This window comes from Mobula hypostoma, chromosome 20 (genome assembly GCF_963921235.1).
Source record: "Mobula hypostoma chromosome 20, sMobHyp1.1, whole genome shotgun sequence".
NCBI lineage: Eukaryota > Metazoa > Chordata > Chondrichthyes > Myliobatiformes > Myliobatidae > Mobula > Mobula hypostoma.
Genome location: NC_086116.1, coordinates 37,367,184 through 37,394,718, shown reverse-complemented (window position 1 = coordinate 37,394,718; position 27,535 = coordinate 37,367,184). Strand labels below are relative to the sequence as shown.

General features: G+C 41.2%; 1 protein-coding gene across 1 annotated transcript in view; it reads right to left on the bottom strand.

Moving 5' to 3' along the window:
* The window catches only part of pcloa (piccolo presynaptic cytomatrix protein a), a 385,443-nt gene that overhangs the window by 67,886 nt on the left and 290,022 nt on the right, over nucleotides 1–27,535 (bottom strand). Inside the window, exons 16-18 of the mRNA XM_063073096.1 lie at nucleotides 25,126–25,219; nucleotides 9,556–9,627; nucleotides 5,037–5,217 (exon numbers count right to left, since the gene is read on the bottom strand). Coding sequence (XP_062929166.1) covers nucleotides 5,037–5,217; nucleotides 9,556–9,627; nucleotides 25,126–25,219 — 347 coding nt within the window. The remainder of the gene's footprint in view (nucleotides 1–5,036; nucleotides 5,218–9,555; nucleotides 9,628–25,125; nucleotides 25,220–27,535) is intronic.

The window sequence follows — 27,535 nt, the reverse complement described above, 5'->3', positions numbered from 1 at the left end:
GTTTCAAAATCTTTCTTTGTCTTCATACTGAGGTTGTGACTAGTGCTGAAGAACCATTGGGAAAGTATGTTGCAGATATAGGAGGGCCCACATGTACTCTTAGCTAAGTGTTGTGTAACTTGGGGAGATTTAATGATTTTGAAGTGTAACTGAAAGTTTACTATCCTAGTTTTTGTAACAGGGTGGCTTTGATGTTTGATTGAATGTTTTACTGTTTGTAAATAAATGGTTAATGTGCTTATTCGCAATCAGTGTCTTCAGTCTCACTTATCAGACCCATGAACCTGCTTCTTTGTAACAACCATGTGCCTCCACGTACCCCAAAAACACATCATTAACAATCAACTCCAACATCTTCCCAACCACTGATGACAGGCTAACAGGCTTATAATTACCTTTCTTCTGCCTCCCTCCCTTCTCGAAGATTGGAGTGACATTTGCAATTTTTCAGTCCTCCGGAAACAAATGTCAGAATTGATTGATTCTTGAAAGATCATTACTTACGCCTCCACAATCTCTTCAGTCACCTCTTTCAGAACCCTGGGTGTAGACCATCTGGTCCAGGTGACTTGTGTAACTTCAGACCTTTCAGTTTCTCAAGCATTTTCTCTCTAGTAATGGTAACTTCACACACTCCCGCTCCCTGACACTTTTGAAATTCTGGCATACTGCTAGTGTATTCCACAGTGAAGGCTGTTGCAAAATACTTACAGTATTCAGTTCATCTGCCAGTTCCTTGTGCCTGATTACAACTACAGCATGATTTTCCTGTGGTCTGATATCAGCCTCAGTTGCATCATCCTGCCTTTAGAATACTTCTTGTTCTTTGGGATATATCTATCCTGTGCCTTTTGAATTGCTTGTAGAAACTCCAGCCTTTGCTGTTCTGCCATCATCCCTGCTAGTGTTCCCTTCAAATTAATTTTTGCCAGCTCCTCTCATGCCTCTGTAATTCCATTTATCCCACTGTAATGCTGAATCATCTGACTTTAGCTTCTCCTTCTCAAATTGCAGGGTGAATTCTTTCATATTATGATCACTAAAGGTTCCTTTACCTTAAGCTCTCTAGTTTGTTGCATTTTCTCCAAGTTTCACCTTTAACTCTATATTGGGCTGTTGTACATGAGCCCCCGCCACAACAGTAACACAATTTGTTTGGCCAAGCTGGTTCTGTCCAGACCTTGCAATTTTGTTCTCACTCACTTTCATTCCTGACTGCAACTTAATTGCATCTCTATCTGTAGTTTCCATTGAACCAGCAATTTAACTGCTCTTTTAACGTAAGCTGTGCTTCAGTTTGGAGCCGATTTTGAATGCTTTCTTCTACAAGCTAATCAATCTCTCAGTGCATCTTTCAGACTATTACTGAACTGATAATGCTCAGTCAACATCTTCAATTTAGCTATGAATTGGACTCCCCTTCTTTTTGATTCCACTTATGAAACCTAAAGCATTCTGCAATCAACAATGGCTTCGGTTCTCAATGTTCCTGCATTACTTTGACATATCAGCAAAGTGTATTTATGCTGGTTTGGTTAGAGCAGTCAAACTTCTAAGCAAACTTGTGTCTTGAAACATAATATACTCAGCAAAATTGGTGCTTGTTTCTCATTGGCTATTTAATTTGCTTAAAATATTGTTCAATTAACTCAGTATATAAAATCCAATCATTTGTTGTGTAATCAAATGTGCCAAACTTTCCAATGTAGCTAGCCGTTTCTGCTTTTTCTGATGATTATTGTCACATGGTACTTTCTGTTTCTCAACCCATGAATTCTTCCTTTTTGTGACTTCTTTAAAAAAAACCTTAATCACGTCTTCCCTTCTGAAGAACACATGGTGCACTGCTTTTAATAACTCTTGCTCTGGTTTATTTTGAGTTTGAACATCTCCTTGGGCTTCAAAAGGATAATAGCAGTCTTGGTTTCGTTTTAAAAATACCTTGTTACCATGATGTTTTGTAAGTTCAAAATACTAAACTATTTCAAAGGAAGACACAGAAGTTTGGGAATGTGCGTCTAACTTCATGTTTAATATTAAGTATGTATCATGTGGTAGTGTGATGAAGTAAGCAATTCAGGTATTTATACGTATAACTCATAATGAATTATTTAAACAAACAAGAAAACTTAGTCAATCTATATATATATAGTACAAGATTACTTAAATATTAAATACACATTGCTAAGGAGTATGGTCGAACAGAGGAATAAGACCATAAGACATAGGAGTAGAAGTAGGCCATTAGGCTCATCGAGTCTGTTCCGACAATACACCATGGCTGATTTATTATCCTCCTCAATTCCATTCTCCTGCCTTCTCCTTGTAACCTTTGGCACCCTGACTGATCAAGAATCTATCAAACTCCGCTTCAAATATACTCAATGACTTGGCCTCCACAGCTGTTTGTGGCAATGAATTCCAGATTCACAACTCTCTGGCTAAAGAAATTCTTCCTCATCTCTAGTCTAAATGGACGTCTATCTATTCTAGGGCTGTGCCCTATGGTCCTGGACTCAACCACAAAAGGAAACATCCTCCCCACAGCCACACAATCTATGCCTTTCAATATTTTATAGTTTTCAATGAGAATTTTTGAATTTTCTTCCCATTTAGAAAATAGTCTACTCCTTTATTCATTCTACCAAAGTGCATGATCATACTCTTCCCTACACTATATTCCATCTGTCACTTCTTTGCCATTCTTCAAATCTGTCTAAGTCCTTATGCAGACTCCATGCTTCCTTAACACTACCTGCTCCTCCACCTACTTTCGTACTGTCTGCAAACTTGGCCACACAGCCATCAATTCCGTCATTCAAATCATTAACGTGAAAAGAATCGGTCCTAACACCAACCCCTGTGGAACACCACTTGTCACTGGCCGCCAACCAGAAAAGGCTCCCTTTATTCCCACTCTTTGCTTCCTGCCAGCCAGCCAGCCAACCAACCATCTATCCATGGTAATTTCTTTCATGTAATACCATGGGCTCTTACCTTATTAAGCAGGCTCATGTGCAGCAGCTTGTCAAAGGCTTTCTGAAAATCCAAGTAAACAACATCCACTGACTCTCCTCTGTCAATTCTAAAGTGTGGAGTGACATTTGCAACTTTCTGGACCTCTGGAACAATTCCAGAATCTAGTGATTCATGAAAGATCATTACTATTGCCTCCACAATCACTTCAGCTACCTCTTTCAGAACCCTGGGGTGTGGACCAAAATATTTATTAAGTTCATCCACCATTATGTTGTCCACCATTACTACCTATTCAGCGTCATTTTCCAGCAGTCTGATATCCACTCTCACTTCTCTTTTACTCTTTATATATCTGAAGAAAACTTTTGATATCCTCTTTTATATTATTGGCTAGCTTACCATCATATTTCATTTATTTTATCTCCTTATGGCTTTTTAGTTGCCTTCTGTTGGTTTTTAAAAGCTTCCCAATTCTCTAACTTCCCACTAATTTTTGCTATATTATATCCCCCCTCTTTTCCTTTATGCTGTCTTTGTCAGTCATGGTTGCCTTAGCCTCCCTTTGGAATATTTCTTCATCTTTGGGATCTGGGAAAACAGAACCATAATCCCTTGAAAGTAGTGTCACAGGTAGAATGGGTCATAAAGAGCTGTTTTGACACATCGGCCTTCATGAATCAGTGTACTGTGTAGAGGAATTGGGATGTTATGCTGAAGCTGAACAAGAAGTTGGTGTGCAGTTCTCGTCACCTAACTCCAAAAAAGATTTCAATTAGATTGAAAGAGTACAGAGAAAATTTACAAGGGTGTTGCTGGGACTTGAAGACCAAAGTTATAGGGAAAGTTTGAATAAGTTAGGACATTTTTCCCTGGAGTGCCGAGGAATGAGGGGAGATTTGACAGAGGTATAAAAAGTTATGAGGGATATAGATAGAGTAAATGTAAGCAGGCTTTTCCCACTGAGGCTGGGTGGGACTAGAACTAGAGGTCATAGGTTAAGGGTGAAAGGTAAAATAGTTCTTCACTCAGAGGGTGGTGCGAGTGTGGAATTGTGGATGGGGGATCAATTTCAACTATTTGGAGAATTTTGGATAAGCATATGGAATGGAGGGTTATGGAGGGATGTGGTCCAGGTGCAGGTCAATGGGACTAGGCATAGACTAGATGGGGTGGAGGGTCTGGTTCTGTTCTGTAGTACTTTATGACTCAATTCAAATTAAACTCTATTTACCTGTTCTCAGCCCACTTACTCATCTAGTCATGATTTCTCTGTAAATCCTGATCACCATCTTTACTGTCTATGATTCCACCGATTTCAGTGTCATCTGCAAACCTACTAACCATGTTTTGTACAGTCCCATCCAAATCGCTGATAGATAACTTGGATGAGATTACAAATAGTAATGGACTTTCTTCCAAGCTCTGGGGAACACCACTAGCCACAGGCTTCTAGTCCGAGAAACAGCCTTTCACCATCATTCCCTGCTTCCTACCCCAGCTCTCCCCAGATCCGATGCGATCTACTTTTTCACAGCAACTTACCATTTGTAACCTTATCAAAGCCCTTACTGAAATCCACAGAGACTGCGTCTACTGCCCTGCCCTCATCAACCTTCTTAATCACTTATAAAAAAACTCCAGATTTCTGGCACCAATTGCCAATGATGATCCAAGGGCTCTTGCAGTGACTTCTCTAGCATCTCACAACATTCACTCCTTAAACTGAATCAGTCCACAGAGATTTATCAGACAGTTAGTACCTCCCCTGCTATATTACAGACCATCCCTATTAACTATCTCAAGTTCCAAAGGCTTCATGTCTTTCTCCACGGTGAAAACAGAGACCATTGTGGGCTGATGGATCTGTTTCTGTTTCTTAAAACTTATTTATTGTCAGTTTTTGCACCAGTTATGATGAAAATTTATCCACACAATCAATCATGAACGAGAAAGACTCCTTCTTCTGAGCAATGGGTAAATGAGAAGACAAAAGGGATCAGGGATTAAAAAATTTACACGAGTACTTGGGGGGGAAACATGGAAAGAGTGAGACTTACCCTTTGATGGATCTGGGAAGATGCCATGGCTGCGACTCTTAATTACTGAAGATTTTGGTTGTTGCTGGCTGCTCTGTCCGGAATGTGGCCTAACTTGGTCAATACTCTCAGTTTGTTCCTTCAGCGGATACCATCGCAAAGTATTATCAAAATGTGAGGCATTAGACAAATCAATCAGCACCTTTCAAAGAACAAGGTGACACCAGTTCAGGCAATGGACTTACTGTTTTTTACAGAATCAGAATCTCAGAACATTCACTGAACAATAACATGATCGCCTTCATGGTATTTAGAAATTTACATCCCACAAAAATGATGTCCTCAGTTAGCCGGCCTTTGGAGAAGAATGTCTGTCATATGATAGTGGGTGATAAAATGATGTTGTTTAATGCAAAGCCAAACAAGGGAAACAATGAAGTACAGTGATGTGAAATGGCTGATTGGGAGAAAGTTTTGAAAGGAATCTCAATGGATAGGCAGTGGATAGCATTTAAAAAGTACAGAATTTGTTTTAAATACAGAATTTGCAAAAACAATCTTTCAGGTACAAAGTGCCATAGAGTTATAGAGTCATAGAAAAATACAGCACAGAAACAGGCCCTTTGGCCCATCTAGTCTGTGTTGGAACTATTTAAATTGCCTACTTCCATTGACCTGCTCCGGGACCACAGCCTTCCATACCCGACACATCCACGTACCTGTCCAAACTTCTCTTAAACATTGAAATCAAGCTTACATGCTTCACTCGTACTGGCAGCTCATTCCACACTCTCATGACACTGTGAGTGAATGAGTTTCCCCTCACATTTCCATTAAACCTTTCGCCTTTCACCCTTAACCCATGACCTCTAGTTGTAGTTCCACCTGACCTCAGAAGAAAAAACCTGCATTTACCTTATCTATACCCCTCATAATACCGCTGTCAAATTTCCCCTCAATCTTTCATGTTACAAGGAATAAAGTCCTAACCTATTCAACCTTTCCATAAAACTCAGGTCCTCCAGTCCTGGCAACATCCTTGTAAATTTTCTCTGTACTCCTTCAACCTTATTTACATCTTTCTTGTAGGTAAGTGACCAAAACTGCACACAATACTCCAAATTAGGCCTTACCTATATCTTATACGACTTCAACATAACATCCCATCTTCTGCACCCTATACATTGATTGATGAAGGCCAATGTGCCAAAAGGTTTCTTTACAACTCTATCTACCTGTGATGCCACTTTCAATGAATTATAGACATGTATTCCCAGATCTCTTTGTTCCAATGCACTCCACAGTGCCCGTGTAAGACCTACCCTGTTTAGTCCCACTGGCGTTCACTTGTCCGCATTCAATTTCATCTGCCATTTTTTCAGCTGGTCCAGATCCTGCTGCAAGATATGATTGTCTTCCTCACTGTCCACTACACCCCGAATCTTGGTGTCATCCACAAATTTGCTGATCCAGTTAACCACAGTATCATCCAAGATCATTGATATAGATGACAAACAACGGGCCCAGCACCAATCCCTGCAGCATGTCGCTAGTCAGAGGCCTCCAGTCAGTAAGACAACCATCTACTAACACTCTCTGGCTTCTCCCACAAAGCCAATGTCTAATCCAATTTACTACTTATCTTGAATGCTGAACAACTGAACCTTCTTGACTAACCTCCTGTGCACCCTCGTCAAATGCCCTGCTAAAGTCCATGTTGACAACATCCATTGTCCTACCTTCATCCACTTTCCTGGTGACTTACTCAAAAAATTCTGTAAGATTGGTTAGACATGACCTACCACATACAAAGCCATGCTGACTGTCTCTAATCGGTCCTTGTCTATGCAAATACCCAAATATCTGGCCCCTTAGAATAGCTTCCAATAACTTTCCATCTATTGATGTCAGGCTCACTGGCCTATCATTTCCTAGTTTATTTTAGAGCTTTTCTTAAACAACAGAACAACATTAGCTATCCTCCAATCCTCTGATACCTCACCTGTCCCTAAGGATGATTTAAATATCTCTTCTAGGACCCCTGCAATTTCTGTGCTTATCTCCCACTGCATCTGAGGGACACCTTGTCAGGCCCTGTGGATTTATGCACCCTGATTTGCCTCAAGACAGTAAAAACCTCCTCCTCTGTAATCTGTATAGTGTTCATGACCTCACTGCTGCTTTGCCTCACTTCTGTAGACTCTGTGTCTGTTTCCTGAGTAAATAAAGATACAAAAAATCCATTTAAGATCCCCGTCAACTCTTTTGGCTTCATCCATGGATTACCATTCTTATCTTCCAGAGGACCAATTTTGTCTCTTGCAAACCTTTTGCTCTTAACAAATCTATAGAATCCCTTAGGATTCTCTTTCATCTTGTCTGTTAGAACAACCTCATGCCTTCTTTTAGCCCTCCTGACTTCTTTCTTAAGTGTTCTCTTGTATTTCTTATACTCCATAAGCACCTCATTTGTTCCTACCTGCCTATACCTGCTATGTACCTCCTTTTATTTTTTTAACCTTGGCCTTTCTCCAATTCAGAACCTCAACCCGTGGACCAGACCTATCCTTTTCCATATTTACTTTGAAACCAATGGCATTATAAGCACTTGATGCAAAACGTTCCTCTACACAAACTTCTATCACCTGCCCTGTCTCATTTCCCACTAGCAGACAAAGTATCGCACACTCTCTCATTGGGACTTCTACGTGCTGATTAAGGACACTTTCCTAAACACATTTGACAAACTCTATCCTATCTAGTCCTTTTGCAGTGTTGGTGTCCCAGTCAGTAAGTGTAAAGTTAAAATCATCTACTATAACAACTTTATGTTTCTTGCAACACCACTGTGATTTCTCTACAAACTCATTCATCTAAATCCTGCAGACTGTTGGGTCTTCTGTAATATAGCCCCATTAACTTGGTCATATCTTTCTTATGCCTCAGTTCCACCCATAATGCCTTGCTAGACAAGTTCTCTTGACTGAGCACTGTGACATTGTGACATTTTCCCTAACTAGTAAATCCAGCCCTCCTCCTTTAATCCCTTCCACTCTGTCATGTCTAAAACAACAGAACCCCGGAATACTGAGCTGCCAGTCCTGTCTCTCCTGCAACCGAGTCTCACTAATGACTACAATATCATAATTCCAGGTGTTGATCTATGCCCTAAGCTCATCTGCCTTTCCTATGATACTTCTTGCATTGAAATATATGCAGCTCAGGACATTTTTCACACCATGCTCAAAGTCAGAAATCAAAAGGTTGTCTCCACAGTCTCTCCACTATCTGTTCTGGCAGTCTGGTTCCCATCCCGCTGCCACTCTAGTTTAACCCCCACCATGCAGCAAAAAGCAGAGGTTGATCTTTGGCTGACAAGAGAAATTAAGGATACAAAATTGGCTTGGTGGTAGGAGTTATACTGGCAGTGGAGGGCTGTTTTTCCAGTTTGGAGGTCTATGAGCAGTACTGTGCTGTAGAGATGGGTGCAGACTCCACTGATGTCTATATGAGTTATTTTGTTGAGAATGTGTGTCTCTGCTGCACTGTGTTCTGTGTGCTGCCTTCTTGGAGTCTTACCCATATAGACATAGAGATGAGAGGGAAATAACGTAGCATCAACACCCACCCTTTCACCTCTAGAACAGTGAAACCCTGGAACATTAAGTATTCATTCCTGTCCTTTGTTCAACCAACTCTCCGTAATGGCAACAGGATCATCTTTCATGTAGTGATCCATGCTCCATAAGTTTATCATCTGTACCCATAATACTCTGTGCATTGAAGTAAACACACCAACCCATCTAACCAATATGCTTATTATCTTGCTCATGAATGAAGGTCCTCCCAGACATACTGGTTATGACATCTACTGTCATCTTAATCCATCCACTTTCTGACCTGGTGCTCTGATTCCCAACTTCCTGCCACACCTGTGTTCCAGCAATGCTTGTTAACTCCACCAATGGTATGCTTTTTTTCTTTAATCATCATGGCTATCACCTTTATGATGTAGTCATTCTGCCACAACTGTTTCTGGGGTGAATGTTTTCGATATTTTAATTGGATGTTGTCCCATTGCCTTTGCTGAATCACCAGCTGCACATTTGAAATCAGGTTCAGGAGTGTGTTCACAGTGGCCAGCATTGTTTCTTGATGGTATTCATTCAGCCAAAATGATCAGTAGGATAATCTTAAACTGGGCCAACTCAGCCTGTATACATTTTGAGTTACTTATACTTTGAATTATTTTGTTTAATATCTTTCTCACATTTGATGGCATCTGCTTTTGAACCAAGTTTCAATCCTACTGCATGGGTTCCATTCTTTTAACATATCCCAGGCAAAGTCTCATCAAGCATATGGGCATCGCTCAGAAGATGCAACATCTTTCTAAATAAAAGCAATTTAATAATAATGGAAGGCATTTAATAACAATGGAAGACATTTGAAAGTAGAAAAATATATACATGTTAAAGTTTGGAATTACTTTGAACAGTTGACAAGAGAGCATATCTTGCTGAAAATCAGAAAAACTCACTTCACCAAGAAAGTCATTGGAGGATATTCGATCATAATCCCAAACAGTAACTTCCAGTGTCTTCTTTTTAAGCTGCAGGGAAAATAGAAAATAATTAACTGGAATTCTATCAGAATATCAGATGTCGTTGCAGTTAATTTTTTCCATCATTATGAGGCATTTTCTTTGTCATTAACAATAAATCTGAAATACAATGGCAGGTTTGAAAAATATAATTAATTCATGAAAATGTTTTCAGATAGACAAAATAGTATTCAAAACAGAGACAAGGTTGATGTGAGTAACTATTTTCCTCAACCAATTCAAAATACCAAAAAGGCTGAAGTCAGCAGTTTCTGCCCTTAGCTCTAATATTGTTCAAGGTAGATTCAATAATGTTCATTAATTTATTTAACTAAATTCAAGATTTCCTGTCAAACAATATTGCCAATAGGTATATGCTTGGTATAAATGAGTTAAGCCTTTTATTCCATGAGAACTATTCCATGAATTCTTGATTAAAAGTATAGAAAAAACATGTATTTGCAGGAACTGTTGATAAATGTCAGCTACTTTCCACAGAACTCCTGATATTCCTTCACATGAGTGTTTGCAGGTTGAGTGTTCCATTGCTGGAGCCCAATTGCAAAACCAGATCTTACTGATATTTCCTGTCATTACAGAGAGGAGCATGTTCCTGGATCTTGTACCAGCTTACATTTGGGGCATTTATTTGAATGGATATTGGAGTGGTGCAGAAAGAAATGGATGATCAGGTAAATTACTTCATTATTTGTGCTTTCCAGTTTGCTCTAAATTTATAGACAGTTGCAATCCAGACTTCAACCACCCTCTACGCGAAATAGTATGTTTCTCAGATTCCTACTTCTTCTCTTTCTCAATTTAAGCCTTTGCCCTCTGATCTTAAACATCTCTTTGGATTAAAAAAATTCTTCCTCAAACTCTTTCCCCTAATCTATACTTTCTGGCTCCAGCCATTTGTGCCCCTCCTACTTTGTATACAAAGAATGTGTCTTATTATTCTGTAACAGACTACGAATAATGCAATTGGAATTAGTATATTGTCACATGTACTGAGATACAGTGAAAACCTTGCCTTGCGCATTGTTCATACTGATCAGTTCATTACACAATTGAGGCATAGCAAGGTAAAACAAAAACAGAATGCAGAATAAAGTATAACAGCTGCAGAGAAAGTACAGTGAAGTAGACAATGTTATGCAAGATTATAATGAGGTAAATCGTGAAGTTAAGAATCTATCTTATTGTACTGGGGAACCATTCACTAGTCTTATAAAAGCAGGGTTGAAGCTGTCCTTGATCCTGACGGTACATCCTTTCAGGCTTTTGTATTGTCTCCCTGATGGAAGAGGTGAGAAGAAAGAATGTTTAAATTAAGGTCCTGAATTTGGACAAAAGAGGCTGGTGGCAGCTACCTGCAGGTGGTCATATCAGACAAGTGTGAATCACTCAAAAGATTTTACGTCCAGTTTGAGCAGATAAACAAAGCTCTATTTGGTGTGACCCCATTTCCCCATTGTCTCTGTCCCTCATATCACAGCAACAGATGTTACATCTGTTTTAAATTCTTGGAAAGTGGTCAGCCTAGATGGAATCACTGGTCACTTTCTGAAGTTGTGTGTGATCAACTGGCCACTGACTTCACCGTCATCTATAAACCTCTCATTTCGACAGTCTACTGACCCCATACGCTTCAAGGAAACCTCCATCATTCCAGTTTCCAAGAAAAGATGTGTCCTATCTTAATTATTAACAACCAGTAGCTTTCACATGGATCATTATATCGTGCTTTGAGAGATTCGTAATGGCCCACATCAGCACCAGCCTCCCAAACCATCTAGGTGCCTTGCAATTTGCATACAGGAAAATAGGCCCTTGGCAGACACCACCTATGTTCATCTCTGTGTTACCTCAATACGAATACACGTGGGATGGTTTCCATTGAATGCAGCTCGGCCTCCAATACCACAGACCTTAAGACCTTAAGATTTTGGAGCAGAATTATGCCATTGAGTCTGCTCCGCTATTTCATCATGACTGATCCATTTCCCTCTCAGCCCCAATCTCCTGCCTTCTCCCCGTATCCCTTCATGCACTGAATAATCAAGAATCTATCAACCATAATGTTAAAGAACCTCTCAGTTTCTGAACCTAGACCTAATGGCTTCCATCTGTATTTGGCTTTTAGACTCTCTGACCAGCAGATCAATGTTAGAATTATCACATCTCATCCACTGTGACCTTCAACACTGTGCTCCCAAAGGTTGTATACACAGCACCCTGCACACTCCTTGTACACTCATAACTTTGTGGCCAGATACAGTGACAACTTGATCTTTACTTTTGCCAATGACACCAGTTATTGGCTGAATTAACAATGATCGTGAGACAGATTACAGGAGAGAGATCACAGACGTTATGGAATGATGTCAGAACAGCAGTCCAGCCCTTAATGTCAGCAAGATGAAAGAATTGGTGTTGACCTCGGGAAATGGGTGGGAAACACAATCTGGCCCTCATCAACGGAGCTGCTGTAGAGATGGCTGACAGTTTCAAGTTCCTTGGCATCCATTAACTGCCACCTCCTCCCCACCCACTCCCCGCTCACTGTACACTCATGTAGTGATCAAGGAAGTGCATCAGCCTATAATTTTCTTAGCCTCCGAGAAAATTTAGCATGTCCATAAGGATTCTATCAGACCTTTAAGTGTCCTCACCAAAGAGGTACGTCAGTGCCCCTAGTTTCTTAGAAGTTTGCATAGATTCAGCAAGTCACCAAAAACTTCAACAACTTTCTCTGGATGCACAGTGGAGAGTACTCTAACTGGATGCCTCACGGGCTGCTCTGGAAACAGCAATGCCCAGGAACACAAAAACTTAGAAAAAGTTGTGGATACAGCCCAGTCCTTCACAGGCAAACCCTCCCTACTACTGAATACATTTACATGGAGCGCTGCCACAGGAAGGCAGCTTCCATCATCAAAGGCACCCACCACCCAGGCCGTGCCCTCTTCTCGCTACTACCACTGGGTAGGAGGTACAGGAGTCTTAGGTCCCACACTACAAGGTTCAGCAACAGTTATTACCTACAACCATCAGACTCCTGAACCAGAGTGGATGACTTCATTCACCATCACTCTGAAATGATTCTACGATCTACAGGCTCTGTTTCAAGGACTCTACAACTCATATTCTAAATGTTATTTTTGTTCGCACAGTCTGTCTTCTTTTGCATATTGATGTTTGTCAATATTTGTCTGAATGTATACAGTAATTCTTCAAGAAATTAATTGTATTGGTTTCTTTCCTGTAAATGTCTGCAAGAAATTGAATCTCAAGGTAGGATATGGTAACATGTTGTATACATACTTCGATAATAAATTTACTTTGGACATTGAACTTTAGGAAGTTTTCTGTTGGGTTGCACGTCAGTCTGTTATGCTTTGAGTGAAGGAACCTGAGCGGAGCGATAAACACCGTCCACTTACTTCCTTCCACCCAGTCTATTGTCACATTGCATTGTGTCAGGAAGCCTACAGTATTGTTATGGATGCCTGTCACCCTGGGCATTCCCTTTTCTCTTCAGCCTTCTGCGAAAAGATAAACAGCTCCTCCCCCACCTCTGTCAGACTCCTGAACCAATCACCTTTTTCACACCCCCATCCTGGAGGAGATTCCATCATCATTATAGTCTTAACTTGTCCTCTCTTGGTTATTTCTTCATGGTCACTTTAGCATTTCTTTTTGCACTGCTTCAGAGTGCATTACAGTCTCTGGCCTTTCTGCAATTTTGCACTCATTGTATTGCCTATAGAGTAAAAGTCATATTATTACCATGTATATGGTTTACTCTGTGTGATTCATGAGAATAAGCAATTTCATTGCACCTTCTTGTATATGACCATAAACTATTCTGCTGTAACAGAGTTCAGGGCCAGCATGTTCCCATAAAGGTGAAAGGTATGGACTGCAAGCCCAAGGAACTTGGATGTCAAGGGATACTGAGGGACATACAAAGAAAAAGAAGCATGCAGGGAAATTACACAAGGAGGTTTTTCAGGAACTTAGAATATAGGATGTATTAAGAAAAGGAAGAGCAGAGTGGTGAAGGTGTATGATTCATTTGCTTTCATCAGTGATGAGTACTGAGGACAGGAGTTGGGACGTCAGGTTGCAATTGCACAAGCTATTGGTGAGACTGCACTTGGAGTAGTTGTATGAAGTTGTGCTCGCCCAGCTGTACCAAGCATGTCATTAAGTGAGAAAGGGAACATAAAACTCCTGAGGTTGTAACTGGGATTGCAAGGCTTGAGTTATAAGGAGAAGATTGGTAGAATATACAGTGCAGGAACAGGCACTTCAGTCTATGATGTTCTGCTGAAGTAATTAAACCAGTAAGTAAATGCCTCACTAAATTAATCCTTTCTACCTACACAATGTCTATATCCGTGCAAATCTGCCTTTCTAAGGACAGAATAAATGCTTCTATTGCATTTACCTCCAGATTCACTCCTGGCTGCACATTCAGGCCCTCACCATTCTCTGCGTAAGAAACACCCACATATCTCATAGTCATAGAGCACTACCACACAGAAACACCTCTTCAGCCCATCTAGTCCAGGCCGAACTGGTATTCTGTCTAGTCCCATCAACCTGCATTTGGACAATAACCCTACATACCTCTCCCATCCACGTACATATCCAAACTTCCCTTAAATGTTGCAATCTAACCCACATCCACCATTTCTTCTGACAGATCATGACACGCGTGCACCCCTCTCTGAGTGAAGAGGTTCCTCTTAAATATTTCACCTTTCATGCTTAACCTATGAGTTCTAGTCTCACCCAACCTCAGTGGAAAAAAGCCTGTTTGCATTTACCCTATCCATACCCCTCATGTTTTTAACCCCATCTATACCCCTCATGTTTTTACCCTATCTCTACCTCTCAGAGTTTTGTATATCTCTATTAAATCTCCCTTCATTCTTCAATGCTCCAGGGAATAAAGTCCTAAACTGTTAACATTTCCCTATAAACCAGGTCCTTGAGACCCAGCAACATTTTGTAAAGTTTCTCTTTACCCTTTCAATCTTATTAAGACAATAAGACAGAATTAGGCCATTTGGCTTATCGAGTCTGCTCCGCCATTCCATCATAACTGCTCACAAGACTCCAAGCGTGGCCTGACAAATGCCTTATAAAGCCTTGGGATTACATCCTTGCTTTTATATTTTAGTCCTCTCAAAATGAAAGCTAACATTGCATTTGCTTTCCTTACCACTGAGTCAACCTGCAAGTTAAACTTTAGGGAATTCTGCACGAGGTCTCCCAAGTCCCTTTGCACCTCTGAATTCTGAATTTTCTTCCCCTTTAGAAAATAATCTATGCCTTTATTCCTTCTATCACAATGCATGACCATACACTTCCATACACTACATCCCATCTGCCACTTCTTTGCCCATTCTCCTTATCTGTCTAAGTCCTTCTGCAGGCTCTTTGTTTCCTCAACACTACCTGCACCTCCACCCATCTGCATACCATCTGCAAACTTTGCCACAAAGCTATCAACCCTGTAATCTAAGTCATTGACATATAACATGAAAAGAATGGTTGCAACATTGACCCCAGCAGACCAACACTAGTTACCGGCAGCCAACCAGAAAAGTTCACCTTCATTCCCACTCTTTGCCTCCTGCCAGGTCAGCTAATCTTCTATCCATGCTATTATTGATATCATTCCCATAGGTAGATGACCAGAACTGTATGCAATACTCCAAAATTGACCCCACCAATGCCTTATACAAGTTTAATATAACTTCCTAACTTCTGCACTCAATACCAAAAACTCTCTTTACAAACCAATCTATAGTGATGCCATTTGTTAGCTGTTAGCAAACCCATAGTCTTGCCTTTTATTTTAACAGGAACATACACATCTGTTCCCTGACATTTCACCTTTGAAGGCATCTCACTTCTCAAGCAACTTTTGTCAGAAACAACCTATCTCAGTTCACACTTGCCAGATCTTTTCTGATGCCATCAAAACTGTCCTTTCTCCGATTTAGAATCTCAAAATGAGGACCAATCCTATCCTTCTCCATAAGTATCTTGAAATTAATGGAATTATGATGATCTCCTTTGAATTTACTCCATCTCGTCTTAAATACATGCCTTCCAGTATTAGAAATTTCCTCTCTGAAGTTTCCATATAATAGGGCAATCAGAACTGAATGCAATACAGACGTGGCCTAGTCAGGATTTTATAAAGCCGCGACATAACTTTCTGACTCTGCGCCTTGACTAAGAAAGACAAGCCTGCAATACACTTACTTTACCACTCTATCAACCTGTGCAGACATTTTCAGGGAACTAGGCTTGGACTCCAAGATCCCTCCATTCATTAACACTGTTTAGAGTTTTGCCATTAACTGTTTATGTCTCTTTATATTTGCTCTCTCAAAATGCAACCCCTCACACGTGGTTCCACAGAACTCCACCTGCCATTCCTGCACCCGTATCTGTAACTGATCTACTCTATGTTCCATTATATTTTTGTCAAACTACTGCACTATCCACAACACCACCAATCTTTGTATCATCTGCGAACTTACTAACACACCCATCTACATTTTCATCAATGCTATTTATACAATCATTCTGGTCACCCCATTATAGAAAGGATGTTGCGGCTTTGGAGAGGGTACAGAAGAGATTTACCAGGATGCTGCCTGGATAAGAAGGCATCTGCTATAATGCAAGGTTGAACAAACTTGGGTTGTTTTCTCTGGAGAGGCGGAGGCTGAGGGGAGATCTGATAGAGGCTTATAAGATTATGAGAAGCAGAGAGTAGGCAGACTACCTAGGGTTGAAATGTCTAATACCAGAGGGCATGCATTTAAGGTGCGAGGGTGTAATTTCAGAGGAGGTGTGAAGGACAAGGTTTTTACACACATAGTGGTGGGTGTTTGGAATGCACTGCCCGGAGTGGTGGTAGAGGCAGGTACATTAGGGTCCTTTAAGAGAGGTTTAGATAGGCACGTGGATGTGAAGAAAATGGAAGGATATGCACATTGTGTAGGCTGAAAAGATTAGTTGGCCATTACTAATTTTATTGGTTCAGCACAATATTGTGGGCTGAAGGGCCTTTTCCTGTGCTGTACTGGTTTATGTTCTATATATCACAACAATGAATCCTTGCAGAACACAATTAGTCATGGGGCTCCAGGCAGATCTCATCGACCACTACCCTTTGCCTTCTTTGGGCAAGTCATTTCTGAATCCAAAGGGGCAATTCACAATAGATTCCATGAACTTTAATCATTTGGGTGTGCCTACCACGAGGGACCTTGTCAAGTGTCTCATTGAAATTCTCGTGGACAACATCCACTGCTCCACCTTCATCGGTCACATGTCACTTGTTTGAAATATTCAACCAACTTGCTCTGCACAAAGCTCCAATTATTTCTTGATTTACACCCTGTCCTAAAATGTAGCTATTAACATGTTCCCTTTCTAGCTCTGCATCCAGATCTCTGTAATCACGACCAGATCATAGCCATTTAATTTTTGTCATGCCTACAATTAATTTATCTTGTAGTGAATGCTACATGTGTACTGACAAAGAACCTTTAATTTTTGCTTCAGTAAAGCATGGAACATAGAAATATAAAACACTACTCTATTGTACAGACCCTTTGGCCCAAGATATTGTGCTGACATTTTAACCTACTCCACTATCAACCTAACCCTTCTCTCCTACATAGCCTTTCAAGGATCCATACTGAGGCATCTACTGTTGCAATATACAAGCATATAACAACTTAGTTGAAAGTGTAGCTAGGCGGATTAATCTCTGGCTATTCAGCTGATGTATGCCTCTTATTATCTTATCCATCTCTGTCAAGTCGTCTCTCATCCTCCTTCACTCCAAAGAGAAAAATCCTACCCCATTCAACCTATTTTCATAAGACAGGCCTTGTATTCCGGGCAGCATCCTGGTAACTCTCCTCTGCACCCTCTCCAATGTTTCCAAATCCTTCCTATAATAAGGTGACCAGAAATGAACACAATATTCCAAGTGTGGACAACAGGAATTCTGCAGATGCTGGAAATTCAAGCAACACACATCAAAGTTGCTGGTGAACACAGCAGGCCAGACAGCATCTCTAGGAAGAGGTACAGTCGACGTTTCAGGCAGAGATCCTAACCAGGGTTTTACAGAGTTGCAACATTACCTCATGGCTCTTGAACTCAATCCTCCAACTAATGCTAAGGCAAACACACCATATATCTTCTTAACAACCCTATCAACATTCAGAAACTTTGAGGGATCTATGGACGTGGACCCCAAGGTCCCTCTGTTCCTCTACACTGCCAAGAATTCTGCCATTAAACCTGTATCCTGCCTTCAAATTCATCACATCTTGCATGCATGTTTAGTGATGTATCCTGGAATTCACATATGGCAACCTAACTGCAATATGGGAGCAAGAAATAGCATGCAGTGCCGTGTTTACGTTGCCTGACGCAGAATGCCAGAGAGAACGCGATGCGTTCCTTCCTCTTGCCGCACGCCTGCTACAATTTCCTGACCTTGCCAAGTTCTACCTATGTTCTACTTCTTGTGGAAAAATGTTGATGGCTATCCTGATTTTTATGAAGTCTTAGGAAATGGCTCTGGCTATGAACAGGAAATGAAAATGCTGGAAATACTCAGCAGTTCAATAAAAGAATCTGTAGAGAAAGAAAATGAATTAATATTTCAAATCAATGACCTTACACTAGAACTAAATAAGTTGGATTTATCTTAAATATTTTGCACCTGTAGGTAAAATTAAAAATATTATGGAAGCAAAAGCTCTCTGTCAAATAATGAAAATAAAAAAGTTGTAATTGGCACATATTTATTACTCCAGCTGCCAAAAATCATCATGGTGTAGCTGCAAGTATTTACCTTTGTCTCTGTTTGGAGGTTGGCCAGGTTGGCAATCCCTGGGCTATCGCTGAACTACTGATCTTCTGACCTACAGCCCATCGCCGACTTGGAAACTTCACCACACTACTGGGAGCTTAATTGCAAGTATATCCTTTATTAGGTAGGGCAAACAGACCAGTACACAATATTCTAGAAGTAACCTTATCTTGCTTTTACATAAGTGGTCCAAAACGTCTCTCCTCTGTGACACTAAGTCCTTCCTGATGGCTTGCTGTGTCTACGTAGTGATCCACACTGATCCATCTACAAGTACACCCAAGTTCCACTGAATGCTGACACCTTTCAATCATTCACCCTCTTAAAAACATGCTGACTTTCTATTTCTTTCTACCAATGTGTGTGATTTCAGTAGGGAGCACTGAGGAACTGAGGGACCACAGTAGAGAACATTGAGGAAACGAGGGACTACAGTGTGTTGTATTGAGGAACAGAGGGAGCACATTAGGGAGTAATGAGGAAATGAGGGACCACAGTAGGAAGTATTGAAGAATAGAGGTAGCGTCAAGTACTGAGGTAGCACATACACCAGGAATGCTAGGGTCACTGAAAGTATTGATGAACAGATCCCTAAAGGAGGTAGCACTGGTAGACAAGGTGGTGAAAATGCATTTGGAAGGTGATGCACATTGGGGGACATACACAATGCGTGGCAGAGACCTGGGAAGTATTGAGAAACCTAAGGAACATTTGTGTACAACTCCAGGGACCTCTGAAAATGGTGGCACTGTTTAATTAGGTAATGAACAAGGTTTTGGGATTTTTGCGTTCATTAGCAGAGGCATATATTAGCAAAGAACCTGACTGGAGAGGCTGTTTCAGGTAAACGGACAGCTGGCAGGTGGGAGGCTTTTGAAATTGACAGGAAGGTGCTCAGGACCAGCATTTTCATGTTAAGAGTGAGACGCACAGCTGACAGGATTAGAGGACCCTGGTTAACAAGGGATATTGAGTGCCTCTTTCTGTGCTGTATGACTATGCCGCCTTGTAAGTGCTGACACAGGGAGAGGGTTTTGAAGGCTGCATATGGCAATGCTTGCCTTGATTGAGTATAGGAGCTGGAGTGTATTGTTACAGCTGTACAAGGCATTGGGGAGACCTTACGTGCAGTATGGCATACAGTTCTTGTCACCATACAACAAGTAGGACATATTTCTTCTCCGTGGATTGTCACCTTGTCATGGTGCAGAGGCTTGTGTGGTCCTGAGATCTCAAGAGCGATGCTGTCTGGAGCTATGCTCCTGGTAGGGTCACCCATGGCGGTAAGGTCGAGGGTGAGGTCCCTGACAAAGAACAATCCAACCAAGACCTCAATGGTGGAACAGGTGGACGAAGTTACTTCAAACTGAACAGCTGTGATGGCGGATGAAGGCTGCAACAATCCATCAGCTCCAATCGTCGTGGTTTCCATGCCATTGGAATCAGTTGGCTGATTTGTGAAGTATCGTGTGCTTCTTGCAGTGCAACATCAAGTACACGTTAAACAAATACACACACAGGCATCTTCGCTCTTTGGGCTACTTCTACAGAATGAAGACCATCATCCTCGACCTTGAGGGATAGCCATGACAATGATGACGACGTGATTATGCTAGAGAGGGTGCAGAAATGATTCACAAGGGTGTTGTCAGGACTGCCAGGATTTTGACTCTTTAAGGAGAATCACAGGACATTCTATCAGTACATCAGGAGAAGGGGGTAGACAGAGTGGGAGTGTGTTCATTAGATCCAAAAGGATAATCCATGAGCTGAACCAGGGAATGCGGGTCCTAAATGAATACATCTGATTTACAGTACATTCAACAAGAACGATAGGGAAGAAAGTGAAGTATGGAAAGTTACTTGGATAATCTGAAGCAGATCAGTAATTAAGAAAGAGGATGTGTTAGATGGCTTGGGGCATCTGAAGTTTGATAAATTCTCTGGGCTAGGTAAGATATACCACAGTCTGAAATGGGGAGCAAGGGAGAAATATTTTGCATCTTTATAGTGATGGGTGAAGGAAAGCTAACGTTGTTATTTTGAGCCGGCAAGGCAGTGTAGGGGGCGGCTCGGTGGTGTAGTGGTTAGCACAACGCTTTACAGTGCCAGTGACCTGGGTTCAATTCCCGCCGCTGCCCGTAAGGAGTTTGTATGTTCTCCTCATGACAGAGTGGGTTTTCTCTGGGTGCTCCAGTTTCCTCCCACAGTCCAAAGACGTACTGGTTGGTAGGTTAAGTGGTCAGTGTAATTTGCCCTGTGATTAGGCTAGGATTAAATTGGGGGATTGTTGGACAGCATGGCTCAATGTTCTGCACTGTATCTCAATAAATAAATTTCAGAAGAGTAACATGAATAATCATAACAAATTTTACAACATATGGTGTTGATATTAAACTTGAGTCTGATAAGTAATTATAGGCTGGTAAGCCCTTTGCGATTACAGTGGGACTGATGGATGCGAGTATGTTTATTTCAATGCAATTAATAATATGGTAAGACTGATGAAGTTAGAGCCTGGATTAGCATATGGATCTACGATGTTGTAGCCTTTGTGGAAATTGAGAGAGGGCAGCACTGGCAGCTCACCATTTAAGGACTTCAGATGTTTCAGACACGAGAGAGATGAATAAAAGAAGTGGAGGAGTTGTTCTACTGGTTGGGGAGGATGTCACAGCATTCCTTAAACTCAAGTTTAAGGAACATCATCTTAATCTGGGCATGCCTGCCCCCACTTTTTGTGACTTGCTTTTTCTTTCAGTCTGGATCGGAATTGGCCATTTTTCCTTTGTGCCACTTTGGCTCAGTTTTTGTTTTCTCCAGTATCGTCTGGTCTATGGGGTATGTTCCACAACTGTGATTTAACACATTCCACAGACAAAGCTATAGTCTGATTCTGATCATTACCCTACAGCTACATCAACTCATTTGGTCTCAGCCTATAAGTGATAATCCCTCCCCACTTCTGCTACTGGAAACTAACTTGTTTTCCCTTAACCCGAAGCATTAACTGTTTCCCTTTCAACAGATGTCAGACTTGCTGAGCGCTTCCAGTGTTTCAGTGTGTGCATCTGAAAAACAGTTCCCTGTATATTTTTCTTGGTTGTCGGACCCTAGATCTCTGGCTGCCTGCCGTCCCCCCCTTCCACTCCCCTCATCCTGGCCTTGGAGTGCACTGCGGGAAAGTCATTCCATGAGCTTTTGAAGCTGGGAAATACATTGAATTGTGAAAACCTGATTAAGTTTTGGTTTCAATGAGATTCGGGTTATTCATGCAAATTATGTTAAATAATTAGTTCTGGATATGAGTTACATTTGTAACTATTTACTATCAAGGATTCAGTTACCTAAGATGACTTAAATGAACTTGGTGCTATTTGAATAAGTAAACCAGGGGAGAAGAAAAAAAATTTCATAATGTATATTGTATACATTTCTGACATTAAATGTACCTGTTGAAAACTATTGATAATTAGCAGCACAAGAATCTGAAAAGTATTTTAAGTTTAATTGTACTTAAATATTCTCAACATTTAAAATGAAGAATATGACTAATAGTTTTCAGTTTTCAACTTAAAAAAATCCATATTATTAAGTAATGCCTTTCTCTCTCATGCTTTCTGGTTCAAACTTAAACTGAAAGAGATCGATAGGTTGAGTAGGCTCTGTTCAGGGTGTGTGTGGTGCAGGCGGGGGGTGGGGGAGGGAGAGGGAGAGGGAAGGAATTGCTGACGTTTTGGTTTAGGCCCTGCATAAGGCCAGGGTTGAGCAGGAAGCTGTTCTCCTTAGTACTAGCTATCTTCCCTCTCCACTCTGTCCCGATTCAGAGCCTTGACCTGTAGCACCGTCAGTTCTTTCCCTCCCCCACAAATGCTCCTCAACCCAATGAGTTCCTCCAGCAGTTTGATCTTTCACTCTAGATTCCAGCATCTGCGGTTTCTTCTCTCCTTCGAAAACTGGAAATTGGAAGGCTAGTAGAAATAATTCCCAAATTTAAATTTGAAAATGTTTAAGTTTAAGGTCGTACACTTTGTATGTTCTTCAAATGTTTTGCTGGATAATCAATTTAGGCAATATAATAGTGTGACCTTATAAATTTTGGATTTCATTCCTTCTGTCTAGCTGTTTTATTTTTCCTGGTTTCCAAAACTTTAATGACAAGCATACAGTGATGCTAGAAAGTTTGTGAACTCTGTAGATTTTTCTCCATTTCTGCATAAATATGACTTAAAATGTGATCAGATCTTCATGTAGGTCCTAAAACTAGATAAAGAGAACCCAATTAAATAAATAACAGAAAAAAGCATTATACTTGCTTATTTATTGAGAACAACAATCCAACATTACACGTATTTGTTGGAAAAAGTATGTGAGTCTTTGCTTTCAGTAACTGGTGTGACCCCCTTGTACAGCAATAACTTCACCCAAACGTTTCCAGCAACTGTTTATCAGTCCTGCACAATGGCTTGGAGAAATTTTAGCCCATTCCCCTTTACAAAACTGCTTCAACTCTGGGGTGTTGGTGGGCTTCCGTGCATGATCTGCTTGTTTCAGGACCTTCCACGACATTTCTATAGAATTAAGGTCAGGACTCTGACTTGGCCATTCCAAAACATGAATTTTCAAACCATTCTGTTTTTGACTTACTCTTGTCTTTTGGATCATTGCCTGGTTGAATTATCCAACTTCTATTAAGCTTCAGGTGACAGACTGCTACCCTGACATTCCTCTGTAAAACATCTTGATACAATTTTGAATTAATTGTTCCCTCAACGGTTGCAAACTGTCCAGGTCCTGAGGCAGCAAAGCAGCCCCAAACCATGATGCTCCTTCCACCATGCTTCACAGTTGGGATGAGGTTCTGGGGTTGGTGTGCAGTGCCCTTTTCCCTCCAAACTCAGCAATGTATATTTCTGCCAAAAAGTTCAACTTTTGTCTCATCTGTCCACAGAACCATGTCCCAGAAGCGCTGTAGAACATCCAGGTGGTCTTTTGCAAATCTGACTCATGCAGTAATGCTTTTTGTTTTTGGAGAGCAGTGGTTTCCTCTGTGGTGTCCTTCCATGAACACCATTCTTGTTCAGAGTTTTTCTTATAGTGGACACATGAAAAGAGACTTTAGCAAGTTCTGGAGATTTCTGCAGGTATTTTGCTGTTACCCTTGGGTTCTTTCAGAATCAGGTTTATTATCACCGGCATGTGATGTGAAATTTGTTAACTTAGCAGCAGCTGTTCAATGCAATACATAATCTAGCAGAGGAAATAATAATAATAATAATAAATAAAATAAAACGTAATAATAAATAAACAAGTAAATCAATTATGTATATTGAATAGATTTTTAAAAATGTGCAAAAACAGGAATACTGTATATTAAAAAAAAGTGAGGTAATGTCCAAAGCTTCAATGTCCATTTAGGAATCGGATGGCAGAGGGGAAGAAGCTGTTCCTGAATCGCTGAGTGTGTGCCTTCAGGCTTCTGTATCTCCTACCTGATAGTAACAGTGAGGAAAGGGCATGTCCTGGGTGCTGGAGGTCTTTAATAATGGACGCTCCTCCTTTTCAGCCACTTCACCATTGCACATTGTACTCTTGATGTGATCTTTGCACGATGCCCACTCCTAGGGAGAGTAGCAGCAGTACTGAATTTCCTCCATTTGTAGACAATTTCTCTTTCTGCGGACTGATGAACACTCAGGTCTTTAGAAATGCTTTTGAAGTCTTTTCCAGCTTCATGCATCTCTATAATTCTTCTTCTAAGGGCCTGTGAAAGTTGTTTTGATTGAGGCACAGTGCAAATAAACTGATCTTTCTTGAGAGGAGTAGGCTTCGACAGTTATCTGACTTTGTGTGTCTTTTTTATGGGGCAGGCAACTTCTACAACACACACCTCCAATCTCATCTCATTAATTGGAATACCTGACTCCAAACAGCTTTTGTAGAAGGCATTACCCCAGAGGTTCATATGCCTTTTCCAACAGATACATGTAATATTGGATCATTTTTCCTAATAAACAAACAAACAAGTATAAATGTTTTTTGTGTTATTTATTTAATTGGGTTCTCTTTATCTAGTTTTAGGACTTATGTGAAGATCTGATCACATTTTAGGTCATATTTATACAGAAATAGAGAAAACCCTACAGGGCACAAACTTTCTAGCACCACTGTAAATGTGTATAATACACAGTGTTAAATTTAAATTTATTGCTGTATTTTTCCTTTTAAACCAGGTGCATTTTCACAGGGCTACATAGGATTTGTCAGTGGCATTAATCTTAAAAAAATCATGATGAGAAATGCCATTAAAGACATTGTGTATCTACTATTTCTATTTCTTGAGCTTTATCATTTTCTTTTACCTTGTTAATTCATACAACAATAGTATTAGGATGGCTGTGCACAATTCCATAGGTACTTGAATTCTCCCAACAGCATATCTTGCCAATTTTAAAAATGCACTATTCCAGTTGAAGCTGTTTTTTCACCTGCATCTCACATTTTCAGAAGTGTATCTTCTCTTTCAACCACTTTGTCTCCTTGTCAAATGTACTGGGATGTTAAAATGGTGCTATTACCTGCTCCATTGAGATGTTTTTGTAAATCACAGTTTGGTTCCATTCTGGGTTGAGGCTTTTCTGCACGTGCTTAGTTCTGCGCTTGTTCTCTACACTGTTGTAAAACGTAATGTATAAGTTATTAAGTCAAGTATTTCAAAAATTAATATTGATAACTATTGAAACAAATTAAACATCTGCATTTTCAGTTTTTATTAAAGTGAGGATAGCTTCAGAATATTTACACACTACTTGCATGCAAGTTTGGCACTTTAACTTACAAATGCTTCACTAAATCAGTAAGGATTGTAACTTAAAATGTTCCAATTACTTTGATTTCATATATTGGGAAAATACAAGTTGCGGCTGTAGTGAGCTCTTTCATGTGCACAAGCTCAGTGGACGTCTCAGAACATAACAAATTGGAATAGTTTTAAGCTGCTTGCTGTTCAAAAATGTCACAGCTCATCTTCCTCAGCACTTTGAAACTGCTTTAATGCTATCTCATTAGAATCCCTCAGTATATCTTGAATATGTCAGCAAATGAGTGTCCACAGTCCTCCAGGGAAGAGATTTCCAAAGATTTGTTACACTCTGGCAAATTTATTTCTGTATTCAAAGACTAAACTCTTTATTGTGATGTACACCTCCTGGATCTGAATGCTTCAGTTGAATATCCTGATATTTACCCTGTCAAACCCCATGAGAAATTTGTGTGCTTCAGCGGATTCACCTGTTTCTTATATAGGGGTGTATGGGGTGTCAGGGAGGGGTAGCACCTCTGGTGGGGAAACATGTCGTGTCCTTTTCAAGGTGGTTAGTCCACCTTTGGTCCCCACCTATCACTCAGCTCTCACCTGTGGCTCCCCGTAGCTGTTTGCATGCTACAGCGGCCACATCCCGGGCAACGGCTTCGACAAGCCGGCTAAACCAGGTGAGGGCAGCCGACAGGTCTCAAATCCTCGGTGAGATAGGAAGTTGTCTATCCCAGCATGTGAAGACAGACTCCGGCAGATTGAGCGGACGAGACCTATGGAAGGTCCAACGGTCAAGAAGGCGGTCTCTGCAAACATCATGGAACGTGTAGAGCAGGACAAGACACAGAAGACGTCCTGGTCATCCACTGCGCCTAGTCTCACCTCCAGTCGACTCGAACTCTTGTCTTGCCACTGGATCCAGATGGGAATTGGGAAGAGAGAGTGATGCTGACGCCGCGCAACTCAAAGCTCTACGCTTCTTTTTGGATTCCAGACCTAATCAGTTCCTCTCTACCACCACTCTGCTCCGTCTAGCGGAATTAGTCCTTACTCTTAATAATTTCTCCTTTGGCTCCTCCCACTTCCTCCAAACTAAAGGTGTAGCTATGGGCACCCGTATGGGTCCTAGCTATGCCTGCCTTTTTGTTGGGTTTGTGGAACAATCTATGTTCCGTGCCTATTCTGGTATCTGTCCCCCACTTTTCCTTCGCTACATCGATGACTGCATTGGCGCTGCTTCTTGCACGCATGCAGAACTCGTTGACTTTATTAACTTTGCCTCCAACTTTCACCCTGCCCTCAAGTTTACCTGGTCCATTTCCGACACCTCCCTCCCCTTTCTAGATCTTTCTGTCTCTGTCTCTGGAGACAGCTTATCCATTGATGTCTACTATAAGCCTACGGACTCTCACAGCTATCTGGACTATTCCTCTTCTCACCCTGTCTCTTGCAAAAACGCCATCCCCTTCTCGCAATTCCTCCGTCTCCGCTGCATCTGCTCTGAGGATGAGGCTTTTCATTCTAGGACGAGGGAGATGTCTTCATTTTTTAAAGAAAGGGGGTTCCCTTCCTCCACTATCAACTCTGCTCTTAAACGCATCTCCCCCATTTCACGTACATCTGTTCTCACTCCATCCTCCCGCCACCCCACTAGGAATAGGGTTCCCCTGGTCCTCACCTACCACCCCACCAGCCTCCGGGTCCAACATATTATCCTCCGTAACTTCCGCCACCTCCAACGGGATCCCACCACTAAGCACATCTTTCCCTCCCCCCCCTCTGCATTCCGCAGGGATCGCTCCCTACGCAACTCCCTTGTCCATTCGTCCCCCCCATCCCTCCCCACTGATCTCCCTCCTGGCACTTATCCGTGTAAGCGGAACAAGTGCTACACATGCCCTTACACTTCCTTCCTTACCACCATTCAGGGCCCCAAACAGTCCTTCCAGGTGAGGCAACACTTATTCTAGGGTGATATACTGCGTCCGGTGCTCCCGATGTGGCCTTTTATATATTGGCGAGACCCGACGCAGACTGGGAGACCGCTTTGCTGAACATCTACGCTCTGTCCGCCAGAGAAAGCAGGATCTCCCAGCGGCCACACATTTTAATTCCACATCCCATTCCCATTCTGACATATCTATCCACGGCCTCCTCTACTGTAAAGATGAAGC